General features: G+C 49.8%; 1 protein-coding gene and 1 long non-coding RNA gene across 3 annotated transcripts in view; one reads left to right on the forward strand and one right to left on the reverse strand.

Moving 5' to 3' along the window:
* Window positions 1-845: 845 nt before the first annotated feature.
* NYAP1 (neuronal tyrosine phosphorylated phosphoinositide-3-kinase adaptor 1) lies at window positions 846-9,488 on the forward strand. Of its 2 annotated transcripts, none has more exons than XM_006733742.3 (7): window positions 846-1,212; window positions 2,472-2,623; window positions 4,113-4,468; window positions 4,931-6,448; window positions 7,327-7,545; window positions 7,760-7,869; window positions 8,445-9,488. In XM_006733742.3, exons 2-7 carry the CDS (start codon window positions 2,556-2,558, stop codon window positions 8,694-8,696), a joined length of 2,523 nt encoding a protein of 840 aa, XP_006733805.2. In that variant the 5' UTR covers window positions 846-1,212; window positions 2,472-2,555; the 3' UTR covers window positions 8,697-9,488. The 2 variants fall into 2 exon arrangements, with proteins under 2 accessions (XP_006733805.2, XP_006733806.2); XM_006733743.3 differs by having other exon boundaries at window positions 1,051-1,212; window positions 7,330-7,545; window positions 8,445-9,486.
* The window catches only part of LOC145721498 (uncharacterized), a 43,167-nt gene continuing 26,049 nt past the window's right edge, over window positions 7,823-24,940 (reverse strand). Inside the window, exon 3 of the long non-coding RNA XR_014145223.1 lies at window positions 7,823-7,931. This is a non-coding gene — a long non-coding RNA (uncharacterized LOC145721498). The remainder of the gene's footprint in view (window positions 7,932-24,940) is intronic.

Here is a 24,940-nt window from a genome sequence, read left to right on the forward strand (position 1 = left end):
CAGCTTACGAAGCTCCTTGTATTAATTCCTTTGCTGCCCCCAACAACTTTATGGAGGTAGGTACGAGATGAGGCATCTCTCAGAGAGGTGGTGTGATTTGCCCAAAGCCACACAGCGCATCTGCAAAGATTTGCCTCATAAAGTAAAGTGCACAGGTTCCGGGGATTAGGGATGGATATCTTTTGGAGGTCCGTTTTTCAGCCACTTAAGGGTAGAACCCAGATCTTCTTGCAGCTAATGTTCGGCACAGGGATTTCCGAGGGAGGATTTCTCGGAGCTGAAGAGAAAGGTGATGGGGCATTGAGAAGGGGGGCGCGAGGTCGCGACCCTGAGTGGCTGCATCGACCGCACCCGGGGCCGTTGCCGCGGTGGTGCCAGTCAGAGGCCGACCCCCGGGGCACCCAGGACCTGGCGGGCGCCGCCGCGGAGTCAGAGGTTACCGGGAGGATGACTCGAGCCGCTGGGGCGGACTGGCGGAAGCCTTTGAGCCCAGGCCGTGAAACGAGGTCCGGGTGCCCTCCCCGCACCTAGGGGGCGGCAGGAAGATGGGGCGCAGCCAAGGGAATACGCCCCCTGCTGGGCAGAGACGCGGATGGTAGGGCTCACGACTCTCCGAGCCCCTCGGCCCGGAAAGCGGCACCCCCTGCCGGCCTCGCCGCCTCACTGCACTCGGCCCCGCAGCCGCAGCCTCGCCCGGGCCGGACGCGGGGTGCGCACCCAGGGAGCGCCGGGCGCGCGCGGGGTACGCGCGGGGTTGCAGGTCGCGGGCTGCCACCGGGGGGCGCCGCTACGCACTACGCCCCGCTTCGCTCCGCGGGGGCCTCGGACACCGAACCGAACACCGCCCGGCCGGGCAGAGGCCGAGGGGCGACGAGGAGCTGACGCCTCAAAGCGGGGGCGGGCCGGCGGCAGGTCCCCCGCACCCCGCGGCCTGTCTCCGAGTGCCCCCGCGAGCTCCGCGGGCTCTGCGTCCCCCGCGCCTCCCACCCGAGCCCGGCGGCGTAGCGCAGCCCGGCCGCTCCCACTCCGTCCTTGGAGGGTGTGGAACGGTGGGTTTGGGGCCGGGGGCGGGTCTGGGGGCGGACCCGGAGGCGGGGCTGTCTCTGCGGCAGGGCCCAGCTCGGCTCCCCCCGGTCTCTCTCTGTCTCTCCTCCTCCCTCCTCCTGCTCCGGGCGGAGCCCGGCATGGGGGGGCCGGCGCCCGGCAGGCCAGGTACGGTGATGTGGAAATTGGGGAGCCTTGGTGCGGGGAGGTGGGGGGCAGGGAGTACTGAGGATTGGCGGGGCGAGAGAGACGGAGAAACCCAGGGTAGCAGGACAAGGGGAAGGGGAGGGGTGCCCGGGAACCTGGGGCCCTTGGATGGAGAGGGGAATGAAGCCGCCAGGTTTGGAACAAACAGGGAAGGAAGAGGACGGCAGGGAGGAGGGGCGCCTAGGAGGAGAGGTGAGGCCGACGGCGAAAAGGAGAGTGTGTTCGGGGGGAGGGAAACCAGAGCAGGTCTGGAGGCCGAAGCTCAGAAGGTAGCTATGGGGCCAGACCGGAGACCCCCGGGTGGGATTGAGGGCAGGGACTGGAAGAGGGCAGCCGGGAGCCTCTCAGATCCTGGAGGAAGAAGGGGATCTGGGCCATCATCGAGGGAGGTGGAGCCAGTCACTGAGGGGCCAGGGCACAGGAATAGGGGTGGACAGAGGCCGGGGGCCCAGGCAAAGGACTGGAAGGGGGAACTGCCCGCAGGGAATGGAAATGGATGGGTCGTATTGTAGATGCCCAACTCCGAGTGCCTCCACCCCTTCGCTAGCATCCCCACCCTGCCCTCATGACACCCCCAGCCTCAGGGCCCAAGAGCGGGTGGGGATTCTGACCATCTCCCCCTTCCCCAGTGGGGTGCACTGTACGCAAGTAGGCCGTAGCAGAACTCCTTGTCTGTAGGTATGTCCAGTTCCTTGCAGCCGGTGTGTGTATCTGGAGGTCTGTGTGTGCTGTGGGTGTGTCGGGGGTGTTTATGTCTGTGTGTGTCTGCCTGTTCCTAGGTTGTGTTTACCCATGCTGATCTATGTGTCTGGTCCTCTGTTTGTAGGTATGGGTCTGTGGCCTGGTGGTTCGTGTGTCTGAATGTGTGTTTGTGGGGCTGTGAGGCTGCTGTGTATTTGTGGGGCCTGTCTGTGTGGTAGATCAGGATGTATTTACAGGATGGGAATCTGTGTCAAGCTGATCTCTCTGGGATGTGTATCTGTGGCTCTGAACACCTTTGTCGGGTGTGTGACTCTGTGTACACATAGCCTTCCGTGTCTGTCTGTCTATGGATCCTAGAGGTAGTGTTGGGTTTTCTCTGCCTCCATCTGTTTTCCACTCTCTGAGGACCCAAGTCACATCTCTGCTCCTTTCTCTCTCTCTTTCTCTCTCTCTCATTCATTCCTGGCCCCCACCCACCCCACATCTTTCTTTTTTTCCTTCCCATCTCCCCCACCAAGTGGATCCGGGACCCAGGGAGGGCCGCCCCCCGGGCCTGGTGGCGCTGAGCAGGGCCCCCCAGCCCCCACCTCCTGCCCCACGACATGAACCTCCTCTACCGAAAAACCAAGCTGGAGTGGAGGCAGCACAAGGAGGAGGAGGCCAAGAGGAGGTAAGGCTACAGTCCCAGACTGCCCTCCGGGCTGTCCCACGTCTGCTTCCCCGCTGGCTGGGGCCACATCCCTCTGCCCTTCCTGGGTCCAACAGCCTGGTCATGAGTCTGATCTTAGAGTCTGTGCTCAGTACAGAATTGCTGGGATTGCATACACCCTGTCCCCACCCTGCTCCTGGCTCCTGGCTCTAGCCCTTGTCCTGGCCTCTTGGGGGGGCTTCCAGCTCAGGAGCACCCTGTTGGCTCTTCCCCACCCCTGGAGGCCCGAGTCACTCCTTCCTGACTCACCTCTGGCCTGTAGTCTTCTTTCTGTCAATGTGGGGTTGGCTCCAGGCTTCCCTGTCACCTGACCTTGGAAGGGGCAGGCCCTACTGCCCTCCTGGTCCAGGGACGGGGTCATTTGCGGGGTACCCGAAAAGATCCGTTTGGCCCCCTCCCCACCACGGCTGCTGGGGGAGGTCAGTGGCCAAGTGACAGGGGGGTGTGTGTGTGTGTGTGTGTGTGGTGGTGAGAGAGGTGAAGGCTGGGCCCTGCAGAGGGGCCAGGGCTGGGGACCTCCCCCTGCTTGCCCTCTCTCCTTGCCCTCCCCGGGACCTGGACCCTGGCCTCTCCCCTCTCTCTTCACCCCCATTGACAGCACAGCCTCTTGGAGCCTGAGTCAGAGCCACCTCCCTGCTCCCTTCTCCCTCCTCAAAACTGTGGAGTTTAATTCTTGTTGTTAATTAGATTAATCAGAGCTATGACTGCAGTGATCTCTCCCTAATGAAGGGTTAGTAGACAGGGCCTTAATGAGAGCCCACCCTACAGTGGCTCTCCCCTCTTCCCTACCAGCTGCCCCTCCCTTCACTCACACGGAAGCTCAGGGACAGTGAGAGGGAATGGGGGTGAGCCTGGGAGGGTGACAGAGAAAGGACAGCACCGAGGGAGAGGGAGAGGGAGAGCGAGGGGAAGGGAGGAAAAGGATCAGCAGGAGGAGGCTGTTCTGCCAATGCGGCTGCACAGGCCTCATCTGGGAGCGGAGGCCGCAGGAGCCGGACACGCTGGGAGGCCAGAGGCCAGAGGACAGGTGTGGGCCCGCGCGCGCGAGGAGCAGAGCCGTGGCGGCAGGTGTATGTGCCAGGCGGGGCTGTGCTGCCTGTCTGCATCTCTACCTGCGCATGAAGCCATCCACACAAGCGCCGCGTGCCAGATATGCCCAGGCTGGGATCAGACAGCTCCAGGGATGCTCCCCTGCACACGTACTCATCCCTTCACTCATCCCTACTCGCCATCCCTCCCCAATTTCCTTGTCTGTTTTAAAACCGAGGGATTCTGCCTGAAGTTTCTACTTCGGTGCCCTAGACCTTCAGGCAGCCTCCCATCCCCACCCCAGGCCCCTACCTCCTCATCCTGGGAGGCCACAGGGTTGCACACCCCCTCTGAGGGTAGAGGATGGGGAGGCCCAGGCCTGAGGCCCAACCTCTGTTCCATCTTGGCCTTCTCTCCCCAGCTCCAGTAAGGAGGTGGCTCCTGCAGGCCCCGCAGGGCCCGGGGCTGGCCCGGGGCCTGGGGTCCGTGTGCGGGACATCGCCTCGCTGCGCCGCTCCCTCAGGATGGGCTTCATGACAATGCCAGCCTCCCAGGAGCACACCCCCCACCCCTGCCGCAGCGCCATGGCCCCACGCTCACTCTCCTGCCATTCAGTGGGCAGCATGGACAGTGTTGGGGGTGGGCCTGGGGGGGGAGGTGGGGGTCTCACAGAGGACAGCAGTGCCCGAAGACCCCCTGCCAAGCCCCGGAGACATCCCAGCACCAAGCTCAGCATGGCAGGGTCGGGGGCAGAGATGCCCCCCGGCAAGAAAGCAGGTGAGACACCCCCAGCCGTCCCCGGGAGCTGGGAGGATCCATTCCAGGCCAAGAAGAGGCCTGCAGGGGAGGGTTCATTCAGGGAAGAACCAAGGAAATGGAAGCTTCCATTCTCAGTGGGAGTGGTGGTGGTGGGGGGGTTCTTTTTGGAAGGGCCTGAGATGAACCATTCAAGGGCAGGGGAAGCTCCCTGAAAAGTCCATTCCTGGGAAAGGGGTGGCCTTGAAGGGACATGAGGTGGGACAGAATTTACGGTGGGAGCTGCAGATTCTGGGGAGTTCATCAGAAGGACTGAGAGCAGGCTGGTAGAAAAGGAACCCACTGTGCTTTAAGTTGGGGAATGTGGGGAAAATAAAGACGCACATGTGCCCTTGCAGATGGGTTAAGAGATCAGAAGGGGTCTGCCCATCTCCTTCCCGCACTAAGAGCCCAGTTTGTTTTTCTCCTTCCCATTCTGCCCAGGCTCACAGAAGCCAACCCCAGAGGGCCGAGAGTCCAGCCGGAAGGTTCCTCCACAGAAGCCCAGGAGAAGCCCAAACACCCAGCTCTCTGTCTCCTTCGATGAGTCCTGTCCCCCAGCCCCCTCTCCTCGAGGGGGGAATCTGCCCCTTCAGCGCCTCAGTAGGGGGTCCTGCATAGCTGGGGACCCTGAGGTGGGTGCCCAGGAAGAGGAGCCCGTGTACATTGAGATGGTGGGGGATGTCTTCAGGGGAGGAGGGCGAAGTGGAGGGGGCCTGACTGGGCCCCCTCTTGGGGGTAGGGGCCCAACCCCTCCAGCTGGCGCCGACTCGGACTCAGAGGAGAGCGAGGCTATATATGAGGAGATGAAGTACCCGCTGCCCGAGGAGGCAGGGGAAAGCCGGGCCAACGGGGCCCCTCCATTGACCGCAAGCTCCTCGCCACACCAGCCTCCTGCCCTGCAGCCCCACACCCACCGTCGGCCAGCTTCAGCCCTCCCAAGCCGGAGGGATGGGACACCTACCAAGACCACTCCTTGTGAAATCCCCCCGCCCTTCCCCAACCTCCTCCAGCACCGTCCTCCGCTCCTGGCCTTCCCCCAAGCCAAGGCTGCTTCCCGAACCCCTGGCGATGGGGTCTCGAGGCTACCGGTCCTCTGCCACTCGAAGGAGCCAGCGGGTTCCACCCCAGCTCCCCAAGTGCCTGCCCGGGAGCGGGAGACGCCTCCCCCACCGCCTCCGCCTCCTGCTGCCAACCTGCTGCTGCTGGGACCCTCGGGCCGGGCCCGGAGCCACTCAACACCATTGCCACCCCAGGGCTCTGGCCAGCCCCGGGGGGAGCGGGAGCTCCCCAACTCCCACAGCATGATCTGCCCCAAGGTGGCAGGGGCGCCGGCAGCCCCTCCTGCCCCGGCCGCCTTGCTCCCTGGCCCCCCCAAGGACAAGGCTGTGTCTTACACCATGGTGTACTCGGCAGTCAAGGTGACCACGCACTCCGTCCTGCCAGCTGGTCCGCCCCTAGGTGTTGGGGAGCCAAAGACGGAGAAGGAGATCTCAGTCCTCCACGGGATGCTGTGCACCAGCTCGAGGCCCCCAGTGCCTGGGAAGTCCAGCCCCCACAGCGGGGCCATGGGCGCAGCAGCTGGGGTCCTCCACCATCGTGGCTGCCTGGCCTCCCCACACAGCCTTCCGGACCCAACCGCAGGCCCCCTGACTCCCCTCTGGACCTACCCAGCTGCAGCAGCTGGGCTCAAGAGACCCCCTGCCTATGAGAGCCTCAAGGCCGGGGGGGTGCTGAGTAAGGGCTGTGGAATGGGGGCCCCATCCCCCATGGTCAAGATCCAGCTGCAGGAGCAGGGGACCGACGGGGGTGCCTTTGCTAGCATCTCCTGCGCCCATGTCATCGCCAGTGCAGGGACACCGGAGGAGGAAGAAGAGGAGATGGGCGCCACGACATTTGGGGCAGGCTGGGCTCTGCAGAGGAAGGTCCTGTATGGAGGGAGGAAGGCAAAAGAGCTGGACAGTGAGTGAGGGGTGGGAATTTGGGGGTGGGGGACTGGGGATGCCTGGGATGATTTCGGGGAAGTGTTGGAGGGGTTATTTGGAAGCCACAACCCATTGTCCTGAAGTGGGAAGTTTTCAAGGAGACTGGAGAATAAGGGCATGCAGCAGTCTGGTGGGCTGGGGTCCCCATGTGTGTGCTGGACGGGCAGGAAGATCTGCGATGGGGAGGGGCTAGAATCTGTCCCCAAGGGTCGCCTCCTCCTGCCCTGTCCTGCTCTACTCCCTGCCCTTCCCTTTGCTAGGCTGCAGGGGTGTGTGTTTGTGAGTGTGCGCACACTAGGAGCTAAACACAGCTGCCTCCCAGCTGTTGCCATGGCAACCCATCCAGACAGGAGGGAGAGGAGAGGGAGGCCCCTACCGTTGCCTGGCAACGCAATGCTCTGCCAGGCCTCCTCTCGGAGCTGAGCTTAGTTCACTTGCAGCCCTTCCCCCAACACCCCCCCCTTCCACTTCCTGGCTCAGGATTTGGGATCTCCCCCTCCTGGGGGAACAGTGCTCCTGGTCTATGTTTCAGAGGGTGGCCCTATCAGGCCAGAGGGGTTCTGGAGCTAAAGTTGGGGTAGGGGAGACCCCTATGACCACAGAAAAGGGTTTGGCAGCAGCAAATATTTGTGTCTCAGGCCAGAGATGATACCAATGGGTGGAAAGGAAAGTGGCAGTATTGGGGTCCCTCCTGTGTGTTTGTGTTTGGGGACTGTGAAATAGGGTCCCTCCCTTCTCTGCTGTGACTTGCAAAAGGGCAGTCACTTCTGGTCCATGCACGCCGCAGTGTGTGTAGCTGGGGGGAACAGCAAGACCCTTCCCATGTACAGCACTAAGCTCTCCTTGTCATCCCAGCAGAGGTCGAGGATGGTGCCCGGGCCTGGAATGGCAGTGCTGAGGGTCCAGGCAAGGTGGAGCGTGAGGACAGGGGCCCTATGGCATCAGGGATCCCAGTGAGGAGTCAGGGGGCAGAGGGCCTGCTGGCCAGGATCCACCACGGAGGGGACCGAGGAGGGAGTCGCACGGCGCTGCCCGTACCCTGCCAGACGTTTCCTGCCTGCCACCGCAATGGAGGTGACATCCCGCCCGCGCCCGGACAAAGATGGGGCCGGAAGGGGGGGAGATCTCTCAGGGTCCACGTCCTGGGCTCTCCTTTTTAACACCACAGCGCCATCCCCTTGCCTCCCCTGCTGAGTCAGGGGCAGCCTGGAAGGGGCTGCCCTCTGGGAACTGCAGAAGGGGAACCTGGAGGCCCCTACTCTCCTCACTTACCTTTTCTCCACCTCAGACTTCACGGGAGGCTACCGCCTGGGGCGCTCGGCCTCCACCTCTGGAGTCCGGCAGGCCGCGCTCCATACCCCCCGGCCCTGCAGCCAGCCTGGGGATGCCTCAAGCCAGGTGAGGAGGAAGTCGAAGTTGGGTGTTCTTTTATTTGTGAAGGAGCGGGTGGGGAAGAAGGCCTGGGTGTGGAAAGAAAAGTAGGAGGTCAAGCCGGGGCCTGGCATGATCGAATAGGGACCCAGTGGCCGGGGGGTGGGGGGGGGCGTTGATCCTGGGAAAGGGCTGTATTTGGTGGGGACAGCCAGCCAGGCAGCGCCACCTCTAGCTTACCGTGTGCCTTTGTGCGTTTAGAAAATGGGGGGTACCAATTTGAAAAGTGCGTTCTACTGGGAAGACAATGATTTAAAGGTGCCCATTCCTCAGGGTGAGATGGGCCCAGCCTGGCACCAGGGCTCCCTGCCAGGAAGAGGGTGCAAGAGCTGGGTTTCTGTTCCTGTCCCACCCCCACACACACACACCCCCAGCCAGGGGGAGAGGACAGAGGCCTGGGGGGCAAGAGAGGACTTGTTTCTGGGGGAAGACATTGGTCTTTGCAGTGGGGGACAGGGCCTGGTCACTCTGAGGTCCTTGACCCGCCCCCCTTATTCCTTTCTCCCCTCGTCGCGGGCCGGCGGCGGGAGGAAGGGGCACAGACCCACCCCGCCCTGCCGCTGCCCCTACCGCCTCAGCCCTCCCGGGAGCGCGACGGCAAGCTGCTGGAGGTGATAGAGCGCAAGCGCTGCGTGTGCAAGGAGATCAAGGCCCGCCACCGCCCAGACCGAGGCCTCTGCAAGCAGGAGAGCATGCCCATCCTCCCCAGCTGGCGGCGGGGGCCCGAGCCCCGCAAGTCCGGCACCCCGCCCTGCCGCCGGCAGCACACTGTCCTCTGGGACACTGCCATCTGAGGAGGCCCGGAGACCGGGGCACCGGACTGGGGAGCGGGGCGGGGGTGCCCGGCTCTCCGGGAGACTTGCCTTGAAAGAGGGACACTTGAAGGACCAGGTGAGAGAAAGCCAGGGAGAACCCCCTGCCTTCCACCCTAACCCCCGGAGACGGGGAATCTGCCAGGCCCATCGGGCATGGGGCACCAGCTGCACCCCCTGAAATTTGGGGGAGGAGGGTTTGAGGTTCGGAGTGAGGCCCTCCGCTGCTCTCCCTACTGGGCGAGGTAGACTCCTCCTCCTCCTGAGGGGGCCGAGCCAGAGGTCAGCATGGGGGAGGAGGGAAGGGTAGGGAGGATGGGGGGGGCGGGTCAGGTGAAGGACGAGGCTAGAGAGTGTGAGGTAGAGGGGCTCTTTAATAGAGCCGGGAGTGGGGAGGGGGTATTTATTTCGTTATTTATTTTAGTTGGGAGGGCAATTCTGGGCTCTTCTGACCTACTTCTGGGCAGGGAGTAGGCAGTGGTGGGCAATTAAAGGGAACCAAGTTTGTGCTCTCCCCAACGCCTGAAGGCCCCACCATCCACGCCCACCCTGCCGCTGGGGATTGGTCTGGACTGGGGAGCCAAGCAAGAGAAGGGAGGGACTCCGGTGAGCTGAGGGCCGCAGACTCATTTACAGTATTTACGAGTGGCCAGAATTTGGTAGTGAGTGTGGCCTGCTGTGAAACAGGCATCTTATTTAGCTCTGGGGTGAGGGTCTAGCACCAGGGATGGGCGGGATGATGGGGAAGGAGGGAAATTTTAGCGGGTGGGGGGAGGGCGGGGTATTTATTTAAATTTTAAAAAAATCAGAAGAGATGTCAGGAACTTTTTTTTAATTCCTTTCTTTTCAGAATAATATATTAAAAGACTAACGATCCTAGAACTGGCTTCTTATATTTCAGTGTGCTCTGCTTTTCTTACACCTGTTTCTTTTCCCTCTTGCCCGTGGTTGGTGGGAGTTGGAGGTGGTGCAGGGAGGGGTGAGTGGCTGTGGCAAGTAACAGGGAGAGGTGGAGTTTGAGGTAAGTCTGGGAATGCCACCATGCCCTGACTCAGCAAGCATTTACTGAGCCAGCCTCTGTGTGCTTGGCAATACACCCATGCAGAAGGAGCATTCAGACTAAAGCCTGCCCTCAGGCAGTGTATAGTCTGCTCAGGGTGATGAGCCACCTGGGACAACACTAGATGTTGCTACAGCAGTAAGCGGGGTGCAGGTGGGTACGGAATCATCTAAGAAGGCTTTCTAGAAAGTGAGCCTAAAAGGACAGGTAAGGTTTGGATGAGCAAGGGGAGGAGGGAAAGTCCCAAGGTCACACACACCGTATGATTGTCTGCAGAACAGAAGATGGGGGTGGGGCAGGAAATGTGTTTAAATAACGCAAAGGGCAATGAGTCAACCACGATGAAGCTGATTCAGAGAGATAGGCATCAAAGCAAGATTCTGATCCTCAGGAAGCAATCAGGGAGGAGGATAAAAAAAAGTGTCTGGGAGAATGGAGGGCAAGGGACAGTTTGCAAGATGCAGCCGAAAGAACATCCTCAGGTGGGGAATGAAGGAGTCGAATGGGGCATCCTCGAAGCCCAACTTTGGAACACCTGTGATTGGGGAAATGATCACTTTGACAGAGCAAAGCAAGGGGGTGAGAAGGATTTTGAGGGAAGAACTTTGAATGGGAAACAATGGTTAATATCCAGGTTGAAAGGTTTGTTACCAGCTAGAACAGACTTTCAAAAAGTGTGGTGGATGATACAAGAGATGTTTTTAAGCAATCTGAAGAACATTTTTTTGCCTTTTTTTTTTGAAGATTTTATTTTTATTTTTTTATTTTTTATTTATTTATTTTTAAAAGATTTTATTTATTTGACAGAGAGAGACACAGTGGGAGAGGGAACACAAGCAGGGGGAGTGAGAGAGGGAGAAGCAGGCTCCCCGCCGAGCAGAGAGCCCTATGCGGGGCTCGATCCCAGGACCCTGAGATCATGACCTGAGCCGAAGGCAGACGCCCAACGACTGAGCCACCCAGGTGCCCCGAAGATTTTATTTTTAAATAATCTCTACACCCAACATGGGGCTCAAACTCACAACCCGGAGATCAAGAGTCGCACGCTCTACCGACTGAGCCAGCCAGGTGCCCCAAGAAGAATGTTTTTTTCTTTAAACTTTAGTAGTTTTCTATTTATTTTCATTCCTATTAGAGAAATTATAACCAGCACATCAAAGTATTTGTTATTTCATGGATATTATTGCACAAGATAAAGATAAATTTATTTTTAATGAGTTGTTTTAAAGAAAAATGTTAAATAAATAATGGTACAGGTGTGATATACAGAATATGGAAAATTATGACAGCAATATGAGAATTTTTGGAATTTAGGAAACACCAAGTTGGAGAGGAAATGAGAGCTTGGGAAAGATGAGAAGACTGTAGACATTAGGAATCATCAACATAGAAATAATACTCAGGGCCTAGACTGAGTTGTATAAGGGAGAATTGGATAAAGATATGAGTTAAGAACAAAATATGAACAAGAAATAGCTTTCTACATTTTTTTTAAAGATTTTATTTATTTATTAGAGAGAGAGAGACAGTGAGAGAGAGAACACAAGCAGGGGGAGTGGGAGAGGGAGAAGCAGGCTTCCCACGGAGCAGGGAGCCCGATGCGGGGCTCAATTCCAGGACCCTGGGATCATGACCTGAGCCAAAGGCAGATGCTTAACGACGGAGCCACCCAGGCGCCCCAGCTTTCTACATTTTTATTTATTTTTTAAATTGAGATATATCAACATATAACATTGTATTAGTTTCAGGTGTCCAATATAATGATTTGATGTATGTATATATTGTGAAATGATCATCACAATAAGTATAGTTAACATCCATCCCCACACATAGTTACAATTTCTTTCCTTGTGATGAGAACTTTAAAGATCAACCCTCTTAGCAACTTTCAAATGTTATTGTTAACTATAATCACTATGGTGTACATTACTACTCTAGGACTTATTTATCTTATAACTGGAAGTTTGTACCTTTTATCCACCTTCACCAATTTTGCCCACACCCCAACCCCGTCTCTGACAACCACCAATCTGTTCTCTATGTCTGTGAATTTTTTGTTGTTGTTTTAGATTCCACATCTAAGTGAGATCATAGAGTATTTGCCTTTCTGTCTGACTTATTTCACTTAGCATAATGCCTCAATGTTGTCACAAATAGCACAATTTCTGATACCTTTTTAATAATTAGTTAGAAAATTAATGGAAGTAAGTATCCTACTTATAAGAGCAACAAGAACCATAAAATATCTCAGAGTAACTTTTTTTTTTTAAGATTTTATTTATTTGACAGAGAGAGACACAGTGAGAGAGGGAACACAAGCAGGGGGAGTGGGAGAGGGAGAAGCAGGCTTCCCACCGAGCAGAGAGCCCAATGCGGGGCTTGATCCCAGGACCCTGGGATCATGATCTGAGCTGAAGGCAGACGCTTAATGACTGAGCCACCCAGGCGCCCCTCAGAGTAACTTTAATAAGAAACGTGCAGGACTTATATTCGATCAATCAATAAAACTAAAGTCCTTTGAGTTACTTTAAACCAGGAATATTTGCATAAGCAGAGTAATAACTTATTCTTAGATAAGAAGGCCATAATATAAAAGATGTCAGTTTTCCCTGAATCCATAAATTTGATGCAGTCTCTAAATTCCAAAAGGATGAGTTGGGAAACTTGACAAAATAATGCAAAAGTTCATCCAGAATGATAATGAGAAAAACCAGAACATTCTGAAACAGAAGAGTAATGGGGGGACCTGGCCTACCAATATTAAAAGTTGAAACAAAAGCACTGTGTACTGGGATTGGCATAGGACTGGCACATCCATCAGAATAGAGTCCAGAAATAGTTCCAAATGCACATGGGAATTTGGCATGTATATGATAAATGTAGTATTTTAAGGGTGGGGAAAAATATTATTCAATGGTTGTTCCTTGAGCAACTAGCTACTCAAGGGAGAGTGTGGGAAGCTGGATTTCTATTTCATTCATTATGCCAAAAGATTTAAATGTAGAAACAAAACATTAAAATCAAAAAATGGGTGAACATTCTTCTAACCTTGGGATGGAGAAGGCCTTTCTAAAATGACATGAAAACCAGAAACAGACTGAAACACTTTTTGATCATGTTCTCAACTAAAACTTCTATATGGCAAACTCAAACTATGAACATTAAACTAGGAAAATCTTTTTTTTAAGATTTTATTTTTAAGTCATCTCTACCCCAAGGTGGGGCTCAAACTCACGACCCCGAGATCAAGAGTCACATGCTCCACGGACTGAGCCAGCTAGGCGCCCTATGGGAAAAGATTTCGAACATATGAAAAAGATTGATACGGTATACCAGAAAGATTCGTGAGTTGATAAGAAAAGGAAAAAACAACCCAAATGAAGGACATGAGCAGATAATTCACCAAAGAAACAGAAATTACCAACAAACATGTTCAACCATAACCACAAGTGATGTGAAATAAAGTAATAAATTCTTTTTATCTGTCTGACAAAACTGAAAAAAAATTCATAGCATCAATCTGGCAAGTATGTGTGGAAAACAGGCACTCATTGTGTAAAAAAAACTAAATACACCTTTTCTGGAGGTCAGTTTAATAGTATTTGTTAAAAATTTAAATGTACATAGTTTTGACTCAAATTCCATTTCCAGGAACTTATCCTATGGAAATGGTTACACAAGGATACAAAGCTAGATGCACAAACGTGCTAATTGCAGTGCTGTTTGAAATGATGAAAAATTGGAAACCACCCCAATTTCATTAGTATGGCACTAATTTATAGTAACAATGGAACACTGAAGCTGTTAAATTGAACACAGAAGATATCGATGTTCTAAACACAAAAAAGTTCACAATAAATTAATAAGTGAATAAAGCAATGTGAGGAAAAGCACATTTTTAGAAAAAATTATTCATAAAAAGCACATTTTTAGAAAAATCATTTATTTATAGGGGCGCCTAGGTGGCTCAGTCATTAAGCGTCTGCCTTCGTCTCAGGTCATGATCCCAGGGTGCTGGGATCGAGTCCCCCATCCGGCTCTCTGCTCCGCAGGAGGCCTGCTTCTCCCTCTCCCCCTGCTTGTGTTCCCTCTCTTGCTGTGTCTCTCTCTGTCAAATAAATAAATAAAATCTTAAAAAAAAAAAGAAAAATCATTTATTTATAAATTTTTATGTAGGTCTGAAAGAAAATACACCAAATATTTGATGGTGATTATTTGAGGTCTGAGAAGAGACGGGGCTTAATTTTCTTTTTTTTTTTTAAAGACCCCATTTATTTATTTGAGACAGAGAGAATGAGAGACAGAGAGCATGAGAGGGAGGAGGGTCAGAGGGAGAAGCAGACTCCCCGCGGAGCAGGGAGCCCGACGCGGGACTCGATCCCGGGACTCCAGGATCATGACCCGAGCTGAAGGCAGTCGCCCAACCAACTGAGCCACCCAGGCGCCCTTAATTTTCTTTTTTAAAATGTATATTGCTTGAATTTTTATGTGTAGATCTTTATTCTGAGATCAGAAAATATATTTTTAAATTTTTTTAAAGATTTTATCTATTTGAGAGAAATCACACGTAAGCAAGCAAGCACGAGTGGGGGGAAGGGCAGAGGGAAGGGGACGAACAGACTCACCACTGAGTGGGAGCCCCACACAGGGCTCGATCCCAGGACCCTGAGATCATGACCTGAGCCGAAGTCAGATGCTTAACCAACTGAGCCACCCAGGCACCCCAGAAAAAAAATTTTTTAAAGAAAAATAAGTAGTTCTGTGTTCAGGAAGGATGAAGACAGGGGTTGTGCTCCATGACAAGAAGCAAGGCAGGCATGAAGTGTCAGCACCAAGGAGCTGGCATGTGAGGGTTCAAATCTCAGATCGGCACATAAAGCCAAGTTTCTCGCTTTCAGATAGCGCAATGGCTCCTTTGAGGAGTAGGGACAGACACCAGAACCTCTGCAGAGATGGAGTGAGAGTCAGGAACGAACAGAGTTAGGGTAGGAAGGGCTCAGGTTAGGCAGGTGCTTGAGGTTGATGTGAGCCCTCAGGCTACCTAAGATTGGAGACCTGTGAAGAGTTTGCAGTTTCAAGAACTTAAGCTGTGCTGGAAATTTATAAACTACACCTGAAGGATGGAAGGATGAGCACCCCTGGGGAAGTCTGCCCAGACGCAGCCCTCCCTGCCTGACACCTGGTAAAACTCACCTGGACTCACCTGGGACTACACCTGTGTCCCCTCCTAGGGTCACAAAGGCATCTTCAACACTGACTTTCTACCTTTCTAGACCCCAGCACAGCAGAGGACTCTAGGGCAGTTCAGCTAGAGGTGAGAGGGACTGGAAGCCTTCAAGTCAAGAGGGAGATAGGAGCTGCATGGAGAGACCCCCATTGGGGAGGTAACACATTCAAACTACAGGGGAGAGAAAAGAAATACTTCAGAAATAATATTCTGCCTTATTTCTCATGGCCCATATCACCTGTTGAGATATTTCAGCTCTGAAGAGAGATTTCAATCAAAGTTAACTAGAGTCATATCAAAAAATCTTGGGAGCAAACTTAAAGAGGCTCCTAATAACCAAAGGACAGGATAATTTGAGCATCAAGGTAAAAACTACAATGAATTGAAAAGCAAATGTGCTTAAATTCATTACTTCAAACTGACAAAAAAATGTTCTCACCTTTGGAGGATGCTAGAGAATAAATTCATTATTTTAAATTATAAAGCTTCTCTATAAAGAAACATTCTGGCTAGTAAATGATGACAGAATTTTAGAATTAGAATATTACCATGAAGTAATGGGTCCAGGTATTGAGTTCCAACAAAGACAAACATCCCATATCACATTGTAAGAGACAACCAGACCTTATGTGCCTCCTGATGAAAGAATAGACCATCATTTTTGAAGTGTTCTTGCCCCCCCCAAAACTGAACCTAGAGATACCATCAAGGCTGTAGATGCTGCCACCAATTACAGGAAATACAGAGGAGACAGGAATGCATTGAACACCAGTGAACACGAACAGCAAAATCAAGACCGTGGGAAACACCTCAGGGCAAACTCCCTGGGTTCTTCAACAAATGTATTGCTAGGGGAAATAAAGAGATGGAGAGGCAACCTATTGATTAAAAGAAACTAAAAAAGACATATTGCTCGATCTTGATTATTTTTTTTAAGATTTTTTATTTCATTTATTTATTTTAGAGAGAGAGGGAGCACCAGTAGGGAGGAGAGGGAGACGCAGACTCCCTGTGAGCAGGGAGCCCAATGTGGGGCTCGATCCCAGGACCCTGGGATCATGACCTGAGCCAAAGGCAGATGCTTAACCAACTGAGCCACCCAGGTGCCCCTCAAACAAACTTTAAAAAAACCTTTGCTTCTTGCATTTATGAGACAATTGGGAATATGACCACTGACTGGATATTTGAGGATATTAAGGAATTATTATTAACTTTTTAAAGATTTTATTTATTTATTTGAGAGAGAGAAAATGAGAGAGAGCACATGAGAGTGGGGAGGGTCAGAGGGAGAAGCAGACTCCCCGCCGAGCAGGGAGCCCGATGTGGGACTCGATCCAGGGACTCCAGGATCATGACCTGAGCCGAAGGCAGTCGCCCAACCAACTGAGACACCCAGGCGCCCAGAATTATTATTAACTTTTTAGATGTGATAGTGTATTGCGGTTATATATTTTTAGAGTCCTTAGAGAAATAATATTGAAATATTAATGGGATAAATCATTTGAGGTCTGGTATTTGCTTTAAAATAAAACAGAAAAAGAGAAAGTACATGCCAGAAAAGACAAAACAAGAATGGCTATGTGTTGATCATTGTTAGGCTGGATGAATGTTCTGTCTGCACTTGGGTCTATTTGAAATTTTCCACAATAAAAAGTGTTTTTTTTTTAAGTCAATGTGATGAATCAAAAAATTTCCTCCTTTGAAAAAAGTGAGGGTTGGGAGCAAATGTTCTAGGAAACCCCTCCCAGAACATACTCTCTCTCCAATTAAAAATAACCTTTTATTTTTATGAAGCAATATACATTCATTGTAGAAAGTTATCTAATACTGAAAAGCAAAAATAAAACACCACATTTCCACCACGTAGAGGTTACCATTTAAAAACTTACTGTATAACATCACAGGACTTTTTCTATGCATATGTTTTTTAACAAAACAAGATCATCCTGCACATGATGTTTTGAAAGCTGCTTTTCTCCATTGATGGTCTACACCTCCCCATATCAATAGATTTTCATCTTATCTAATATCCAGGCTATATGTACATTTCCCTAATCTGTCCCAAAGTGTTCTGGAGTCTTAGCTCAACTGCCATAACAAAATACCATAGACTAGGGGGCTCAAACAACAGGCATTTATTTCTCACAGCTCTGGAGGCCAGGAAATCCAAAACAGCGTGTTGGCCAATTTGGTTCCTGGTTAAAGCCCTCTTCCTGGCTTGCAGACAGGTACCTTCTTGCTGTATCCTTACATAGCAGAGAGCGAGAAAGTGCAAGAAAGAGTGAAAGAGAAGGATGTCGGGGGATGGTCTGGTCTTTCTCTTCTTAGGAGAACACTAATCCCATCATTAGGGCCCCACCCTGATGACCTCACCTACACCTAATCACCTCTCCAAGTCTTACTTCCAAATACTATCACTTTGGAGGTTAAGGCATCAACATGTGATTTATGGACCAAGATTCTATCCGGAACCAGGAATTGCATCTGGTTGTTATGTTCCTTGTCTCTTCTAATTTGGCACATTATCTTTGCTTCTTTTGCTCCCGTAACTCTGACTTGTGGAATAGCCTGGGCCATTTGTCTCAAAGAATGTCACAATCCCCACATATGCTTGGTTGCTTCCTCAAGGTACCTCTACAGTTTACAGGTACCAGGAGATTGGAGCCTCTTGTCACTTGCTGTTCAGACCCAGGTGCCCCTGATGCATGTGCCCTCAGAGTGGCAGCCCATTCTGAGGGTCTAAGTTCCATTGCACCTCTGCCATCTCCAAACTGCCCCTAGGATGGAGTGAGGAGCACGTTGGCTGGGGACTCATCCAGGCCATCCACTGGCCTCTGCCACCACCCCAGGGCAATCTTTTGCCACCAAAAATGGCTTCAAGTCAGAAACCCTAGGCTGGAAGCACCAGAAATGGTGTCACCACCATCTAAAAAAATTTCCACTGACCAAGTGGTGACCTTATGCTTATTGTGTTTGACATTCCTGTCTTAAAGCCCAGGGATGGGTGGGATAGCGAGATGTACACATTCCAGAAATTTCAGAGTAATGAGGGGAAACCTTCTGGAAAATTAGAAACTAGACGGAAATTTTTAATTATATGTAGTATTTATTTCCCTGCCCATTCAGATCTGAAGGCATTTTGTTCGTTTAGTAACATAAAATGTATCCTTGTATATGGGTCATAAAACTGTCATGGTTGGTCTACTTAGAGATATGGAAATCTAAAAATAGAGAACATTCCCCCCCATTTTGAGGTTGGGGCTGAGTGAGGAAGTCTATGGGGAAAAGTTTTCCCTTCCTTCTCCGTGTTTCAGTCTACCTTTCCCACCTAGGAGGCCCTAAAATAAGGGAATAAAGATGGTCCTAACAGGAACTTTTCCCAGAGGCAAACCCACACACCCACGGTGGGAGGGGACCCTGACAACAAAACAGACCTGGGGAGGGACAGTTAGCTTCTAGAATTCCCTCCTGGGGTGTGAGTGTGGGTTATCTACCTCCTTCCCACCTAACCTTGCCACCCTCAATCATTGCTCTGAAAGAGACCTGTCCCCAGCCCACCCTTTCTGGGGTGGATGATTTCCCTTCCTTTGCCATTCTGAAGGAGAGGGAGGGGGTATTGCCCTGTCCACCAACAGTCCACCTCTCTTTATACCTTGGAGGGAGAGACCACTCTGGATTTACAGTGTGGGGTTGGGGAGGGTACAAGAGGACAGCAGCTCCGGAGGCCAGCCATTGCTCCCAGAGGTGCAGATGAGGACACAGCACAGAACCACCGACCAGGCTCAGGGAGAGGACGGACAGGGTGCAGTGATGGAGGTGCCCCACCAAGGAAGCAAGCGGTGATCCTTCCCAGAAGAGTGAGTGGGATGAGCCTAGGTGACTAGAAAGTGATCTAGGGATGCTTGGTGCCCTGGGTGGGCCCAACAGACATGAGTCCCTGACCCTGGTGGTACTGCAGCCCAAGAGAAAATTCTACCACTCAGGTGATGTGCTAATCAGTAGTTAGAGCATGGTTCTCCACCTAGTGATTTTGCCTCCCAGGGAACTTCTGGCAATATTATTCATTGTCACAACTAAGGATGGGGTTGCTCTTGGTATCTAGCAGGTAGAGGCCAGAGAGGCTGCTAAACATCCCACAATGCACAGGACAGCCCCTCCCCCCCACAATAAAGAAGTATATGGTCTGAAATGTCAATAGCATTGAGGTTGATAAACCTTGAATGTTGAGGTCAAGAAAGTTTGAGTATCTTAATACTCAGAACATGGTACTTTGACAGGGGGAGCCTGGCTGGCTCAGTCTGCAGAGCATGAGACTCTTCATCTTAGGGTCTTGGATTCAAACCTCACGTTGAACGTAGAGCTTACTTAAAAAATATATATACAATTGAACATGGTACCTTGAGATTCCTATTGTAAAACCTAACAGCTTTCCTCCATCCACAAGTCTGTGTGTTTTTGTTTTTGAGTATGCCAGTAAGACTTCTTACTTCTAATTCAGACTGGTGGGGGGTGGGTAAATACACAAAACTTTCCTTTAGGGGCGCCTGGGTGGCTCAGTCGTTAAGCGTCTGTCTGCCTTTGGCTCAGGTCATAATCCCAGGGTCCTGGGATCCAGTCCCGCATCCAGCTCCCTGCTCCGCGGGAAGCCTGCTTCTCCCGCTCCCACTCCCCCTGCTTGTGTTTCCTCTCTCACTATGTCTTTCTCTGTCAAATAAATAAATAAAATCATTAAAAAAAAAAAAACCTTCCTTTAAGTTCCAACCTTCATCACTTGCTAGCACTTTAAGTTTGTATTATTTCTTGTTAACAATTGGCTATTGACCCCTGGCTGCATGCACAATGTAAGCTTTAAAATCGTATTTCTGTTTTTAAAAATCAGCTCTATTGAGGTATAATTTATATATAATAAAATGTACCCACCTGAAGTCTACAGTACAATGAGTTTTGACAACTCCCTATACCTATAAACACAAGTTTTAAAAAGCCATGTTTAGGTTTATGGCTTAACGGTTAGAAACACGGACTTTGAAGTTGATCAGATGTGGGTTCAAATCCCAGCTCTGCCTTCTAAACCTTGGTTTTCTCATCAGTAAATTGGACTAATAAAATCCACCAGAGGGGTTATCCTGAGGATTAGAATGACCCATTTGAAGTATTTAGCTCAGAGCATGCCTGGCATATGGAGAAATGCGTCGTCAGTGGTCATAACATTCATGATTATTAATGTTCTCACCCCATTTCATGATACATTTGGCTAATAGGGAGTCCTTTTTTTCTGTATGTACGTGTCTTCCCAGGACGATCACATTCTTCCCAAGGTTACAAATAATCATAGATACATGTGCAGTTCCCAAACTAATATTTCCAACTTCTCTCCCGGGCTCCAGAAGAACAGGGCAGTTTCCCCCTAGGCCCACCTCAAAGACAGCTGCACTCATTAGCTTTCCCCCAAACCACCCAACATGTCTTAGACTGCCCATCTTGGTCGATGCCATCACATCCAGAAATCTCTTTACAGAAATACCTGCTTCGTTCTCCCTCACACACCCTCCTCATTCATTAGACTATCAGTTGAAGTGCTTCAAACAGACCCAGCAATAGTGGCCAAACCTAAGTGGGAGGTTATCTCTTGATTATAAAAGCATCTATAGACAGGGGCGCCTGGGTGGCTCAGTCGTTAAGCGTCTGCCTTCAGCTCAGGTCATGATCCTGGAGTCCCGGGATCGAGTCCCGCATCGGGCTCCCTGCTCAGCAGGGGGTCTGCTTCTCCCTCTGACCCTCTTCCCTCTCGTGCTCTCTGTCTCTCATTCTCTCTCTCTCAAATAAATAAATAAAATCTTTAAAAAAAAAAAAAAAAAGAATAGCATGGCCTAGAAGGCTCCTGAGAAGAAGGCAGATTTCAGCTGAGTCTTGAAAGCAGAGGAGGCTTAGTCCCATGATGGTGGTGGGAGTGGTGGTCGGTGGTTATAAGCTCATTCTGTGCTATTTTACAAAAGCTTGAGATGTTATTTATGAAGATTCGGTCTCTGTCATTACATGATCGTGTGTACACACACAGGTGTATTCACTCCCATAGCGTACCTGTGGATCTCTTCCTGTTTTCTCTCTCCACGTTTCTGACTTTGTGTATGTGTGTCTGGGTACGTCTTTCCGTATCTCCATCTGTTTTTCTGTGTCTTTTTTTTTTTTTAAGATTTTATTTATTTATTTGAGAGAGAGAGAGAGCATGGGCAAGGGGAGGGGCAGAGGGAGAATCAGACTCCCTGCTGAGCAAGGGGCCCAATGCGGGACTCTATTCCAGGTCCCTGAGATCATGACCTGAGCTGAAGTCAGACACCCAGCCGACTGAGCCACCCAGGCGCCTCTGTCTTTGTGTGTCTTGGTGTTGTTTTCTGTCTCTCCCTGCCCTTCCTCTCTTCCTCTTTCTTTCTCTTTCACACACTTTCATCACCTGTCTCTCCTCATCGTTCCTTTATAATTGGTCCCATATAAATCCTAAGTGCACTTTTTTATTATTCATTGCACATATAAAATAGTTTGATGTGCCCTGCCCCTAACTTAAAATGCGAAGGGACAGAATGTTCCATCCTTCCACCTAAATCTCTTCCATTTTATTGCTCCTTCCCCCTGGCTTTTATTGAATCAGTTTGTTTTTATTTTTATCAAGTTAGACCTGTACGTGATTTTAAAAGTCAAATACTAAAACACAGATCCGGAAGAAAAGCAACCCCACCTCATTACACTCTCAACGTGATTCTCAGATTGAATCATTTTCAAGTCTTTCAGCCATTTCTCCTGGTAGGTAGGTACCTCCCTATTTCTCAGGAACATGCTTGTACAGCTATTTCTTAATTTTTTGTTTTTTTGGTTCCACATGATTTCTTAAAACAGAAAATGAGAATTTAACTCTTACACCTCCATCCCCACACACAACTCTTCCCCTTCTTCCATCATCCCTAAAAAAAGTTATATCCTGGGGCAGGCTGGCTCAGTCTGTGGAGCACGTGACTCTTGATCTCAGTCAGGGCTGTGAGTTCAAGCCCCACGTTAGGTATAGAGAGTACTTAAAATATTTTTTAAAGATTTTATTTATTTATTTATTTGAGAGAGAGAGAGAGCATGAGCAGGGTGAGGGGCAGAAGCAGAGGGAGAAGCTGAGCAGGAAGTCTGATGTGGGGCTCGATTCCAGGACCCTGAGATCATGACCTGAGCCGAAGGCAGACGCCCAACTGACTGAGCCACCCAGGTGCCCCCAAAATAAAAATTCTTTTAAAAAAGTTATATCCTAGTTTTTGGTCAGAGCAGAATTCAGTGTTCATATTATTATTATTATATACATATTAGTTCCGGCCATGTGATAGACCACGGTTGTATTTTCTTTCTCGGAGTTTTCTTTCCCTGGAGTTAATTGTCTCAAGTTTTTGTTTGTCTCATTTCCAGGTGCCTAACACAAATTCAACCACAGCAGGTGATCCATCAACCGAAGCTTTTTCTTGGAGACCTCTGTCCTGTAGCTCTTCATCTCCCTTACACTCTAGAATGCCCACTGTCGGCTGCAACACAGCTGTCATCCTGGGACACAGCTCACCTCTCTCCCTGCTCCTGTTCCTGAGTTCCATGGTTCCTCTTTCTTGGATTAGTCCCTTGTTTCATGGGAGCCTATTCCCCCCTTGGGAAAGCATGCCAGGAGATCTTTCTTTCTTTCTTTTTTTTTTTTGAGACTTCACATACCTGAAAATGTCCTACCCTAACTGGATTGATAGTTTGGGTAGGTACAGAATTCTAGGCTTGCAATCATCTTTCCTCAGAATTTTTTTTAATTTAGTAATCAGTCTCTTTCAACAATAGGTTTCAACAAAAATATATTAATACTGATATTGTGGGGGCGCCTGGGTGGCTCAGTCATTAAGCATCTGCCTTCCGGTCTGGTCGTGGTCCCGGGTCCTGAGATCGAGCCCCGCCTCGGGCTCTCTGCTCCACCGGAAGCCTCCTTCCTCTCCCACTCCCCCTGCTTGTGTTCCCTCTCTTGCTGTGTCTCTCTCTGTCAAATAAATAAATAAAATCTTTAAACAACAAAAAAATACTAATATTATGCTTCTCCATGGAAGGTTTGCTTTTTAAGAACTGAGCTAGAATTGACATAAACCATTGTATGAGTTTTAGGTGTACAATATAATGATTTAATGTATCTATATTTCCTCAGGCATTGCTTGATGGTCTTCTACTTTTCTTTCTTTTTAAAAATTGGTCTTGGGGTGCCTGGGTGGCTCAGTTGTTAAGCATCTGCCTTTGGCTCAGGTCATGGGATCAAGTCCCGCATCAGGCTCCCTGCTCAGCAGGAAGCCTGCTTCTCCCTCTCCCACTCCCCCTGCTTGTGTTCCCTCTCTCACTGTGTCTCTCTGTCAAATAAATAAATCTTTAAAAATAAATAAATAAATAAAAATAAAAATTGGTCTTCTACTTTAAAAAAAAATTGTTCTACTTTTCAATAATATTGTTGAGAAGTCTCAAGTCATTCTGATTCCCTATTATTTCTCTCTATCAACTTTCAGGATCTTTGGTTTGGCTTCTATGTTCTGAAATCTCAAGATTTTTCATCTTAATATAGATTTCTTTTAATCCATTATATTTAATACATATGGGGTATGGGGTCTCTCAACCTAGAAATTAAATTTCTCAATTCTGGCAATTTTCCTAGTTGTTGTTGTTATTATTATTATTTTGGATAATTTCTTCCATATAGTTTTCCCTTTAAAACTAATGTTTTTGATGTTGGATCAATCTCCTAAATGGATTCTTGAATTTTCTTAATTTTTTCTCTCTTATTTTTTGTATCTTTGTCATTTGTTCTACTATCCAGGGGATTTTTTTCACCTTTTTAAAAAACCCTTCTACTGAATTTTTCATTTTCAATACCATATTTAAAATTTTTAAGAACCTTTTTTGGTTCTGAATGTTCCTTTTTTAATGGCCTTTTGTATTTGCTTCAGGGATGAAATATCTAATCTTATCTTTCCAACAACTAGCAATATTAAATTTTTCTTTAAGGTTTTCTGCTTCTGCTTCTTCCAAGGTCATTTTTTTCTTTGTTGCTTTGGTTTCTATCTTTCATGTCACAGGCTGGTGTGACCTTTAGCTCTCTATTTACTTATCAATATCTGAAGGTCGTTCTCTTGAGCAAGTCGGTTACTCCAGAGAGGACTCCACCAATCATCCATGGAAGTGGGGGAAGAGATCAAAGAGAGAGGGGCTGGCTGGAGAGCTCGCTTGCCCTGTTAAGCCCCCTGCCCTCAGCTGTGTTACATCCTCTGGCCCAGAGTTCCTCTTGTTTAAACTTCCCCAGAAAGTCAACATCACATCTTCGCTTGGATTTGAGGAGAAACTGTTATCTTGCTCAGGGTGGTGAAGGGGAGCCAAGAACCTGTTTCTTTATCAACTTTGTTTTTACTGTGGTCAAATGTACTTAACATAAAATCTATCACGTTAACTGTCTGTAAGGGTATAGCTTAGAGGTGTCAAGTATATTCACACTGTTGTGCAACCAATCTCCAGAACATTTCAGCTTGCAAAACCCAAACGGTACCCAACAAACAATAACTGCCCATCCCCCCTGCCCCCAGCCCCTGCAATCACCATTTTACTTTTTGTCTCTATTTGACTACTCTAGGGACCTCACAGAAATGGAATCCTGTAGTATTTGTTCTTTTGGGACTGCTTTATTTCACTAGCATAATGTCCTCAAGGTTCATCCATGCCATAGCAGGTGTCAGGACTTCCTTCCTTTTTGAGGTGGAATAATATCCCATTGTATGTATGTACTGCATTTTGTTTATCCATGATCTGTTGATGGATATTTGGGTTGCTTCTATTTTTGGCTATTTTGAATAATGCTGCTATGAGCATAGGTGTGCAAGTTTCTTATAAATTTTTATCTGATCT

The sequence above is a fragment of the Leptonychotes weddellii genome, chromosome 5, assembly GCF_054177405.1.
Source record: "Leptonychotes weddellii isolate Sample4059 chromosome 5, ASM5417740v2, whole genome shotgun sequence".
Taxonomy (NCBI): Eukaryota; Metazoa; Chordata; class Mammalia; order Carnivora; family Phocidae; genus Leptonychotes; species Leptonychotes weddellii.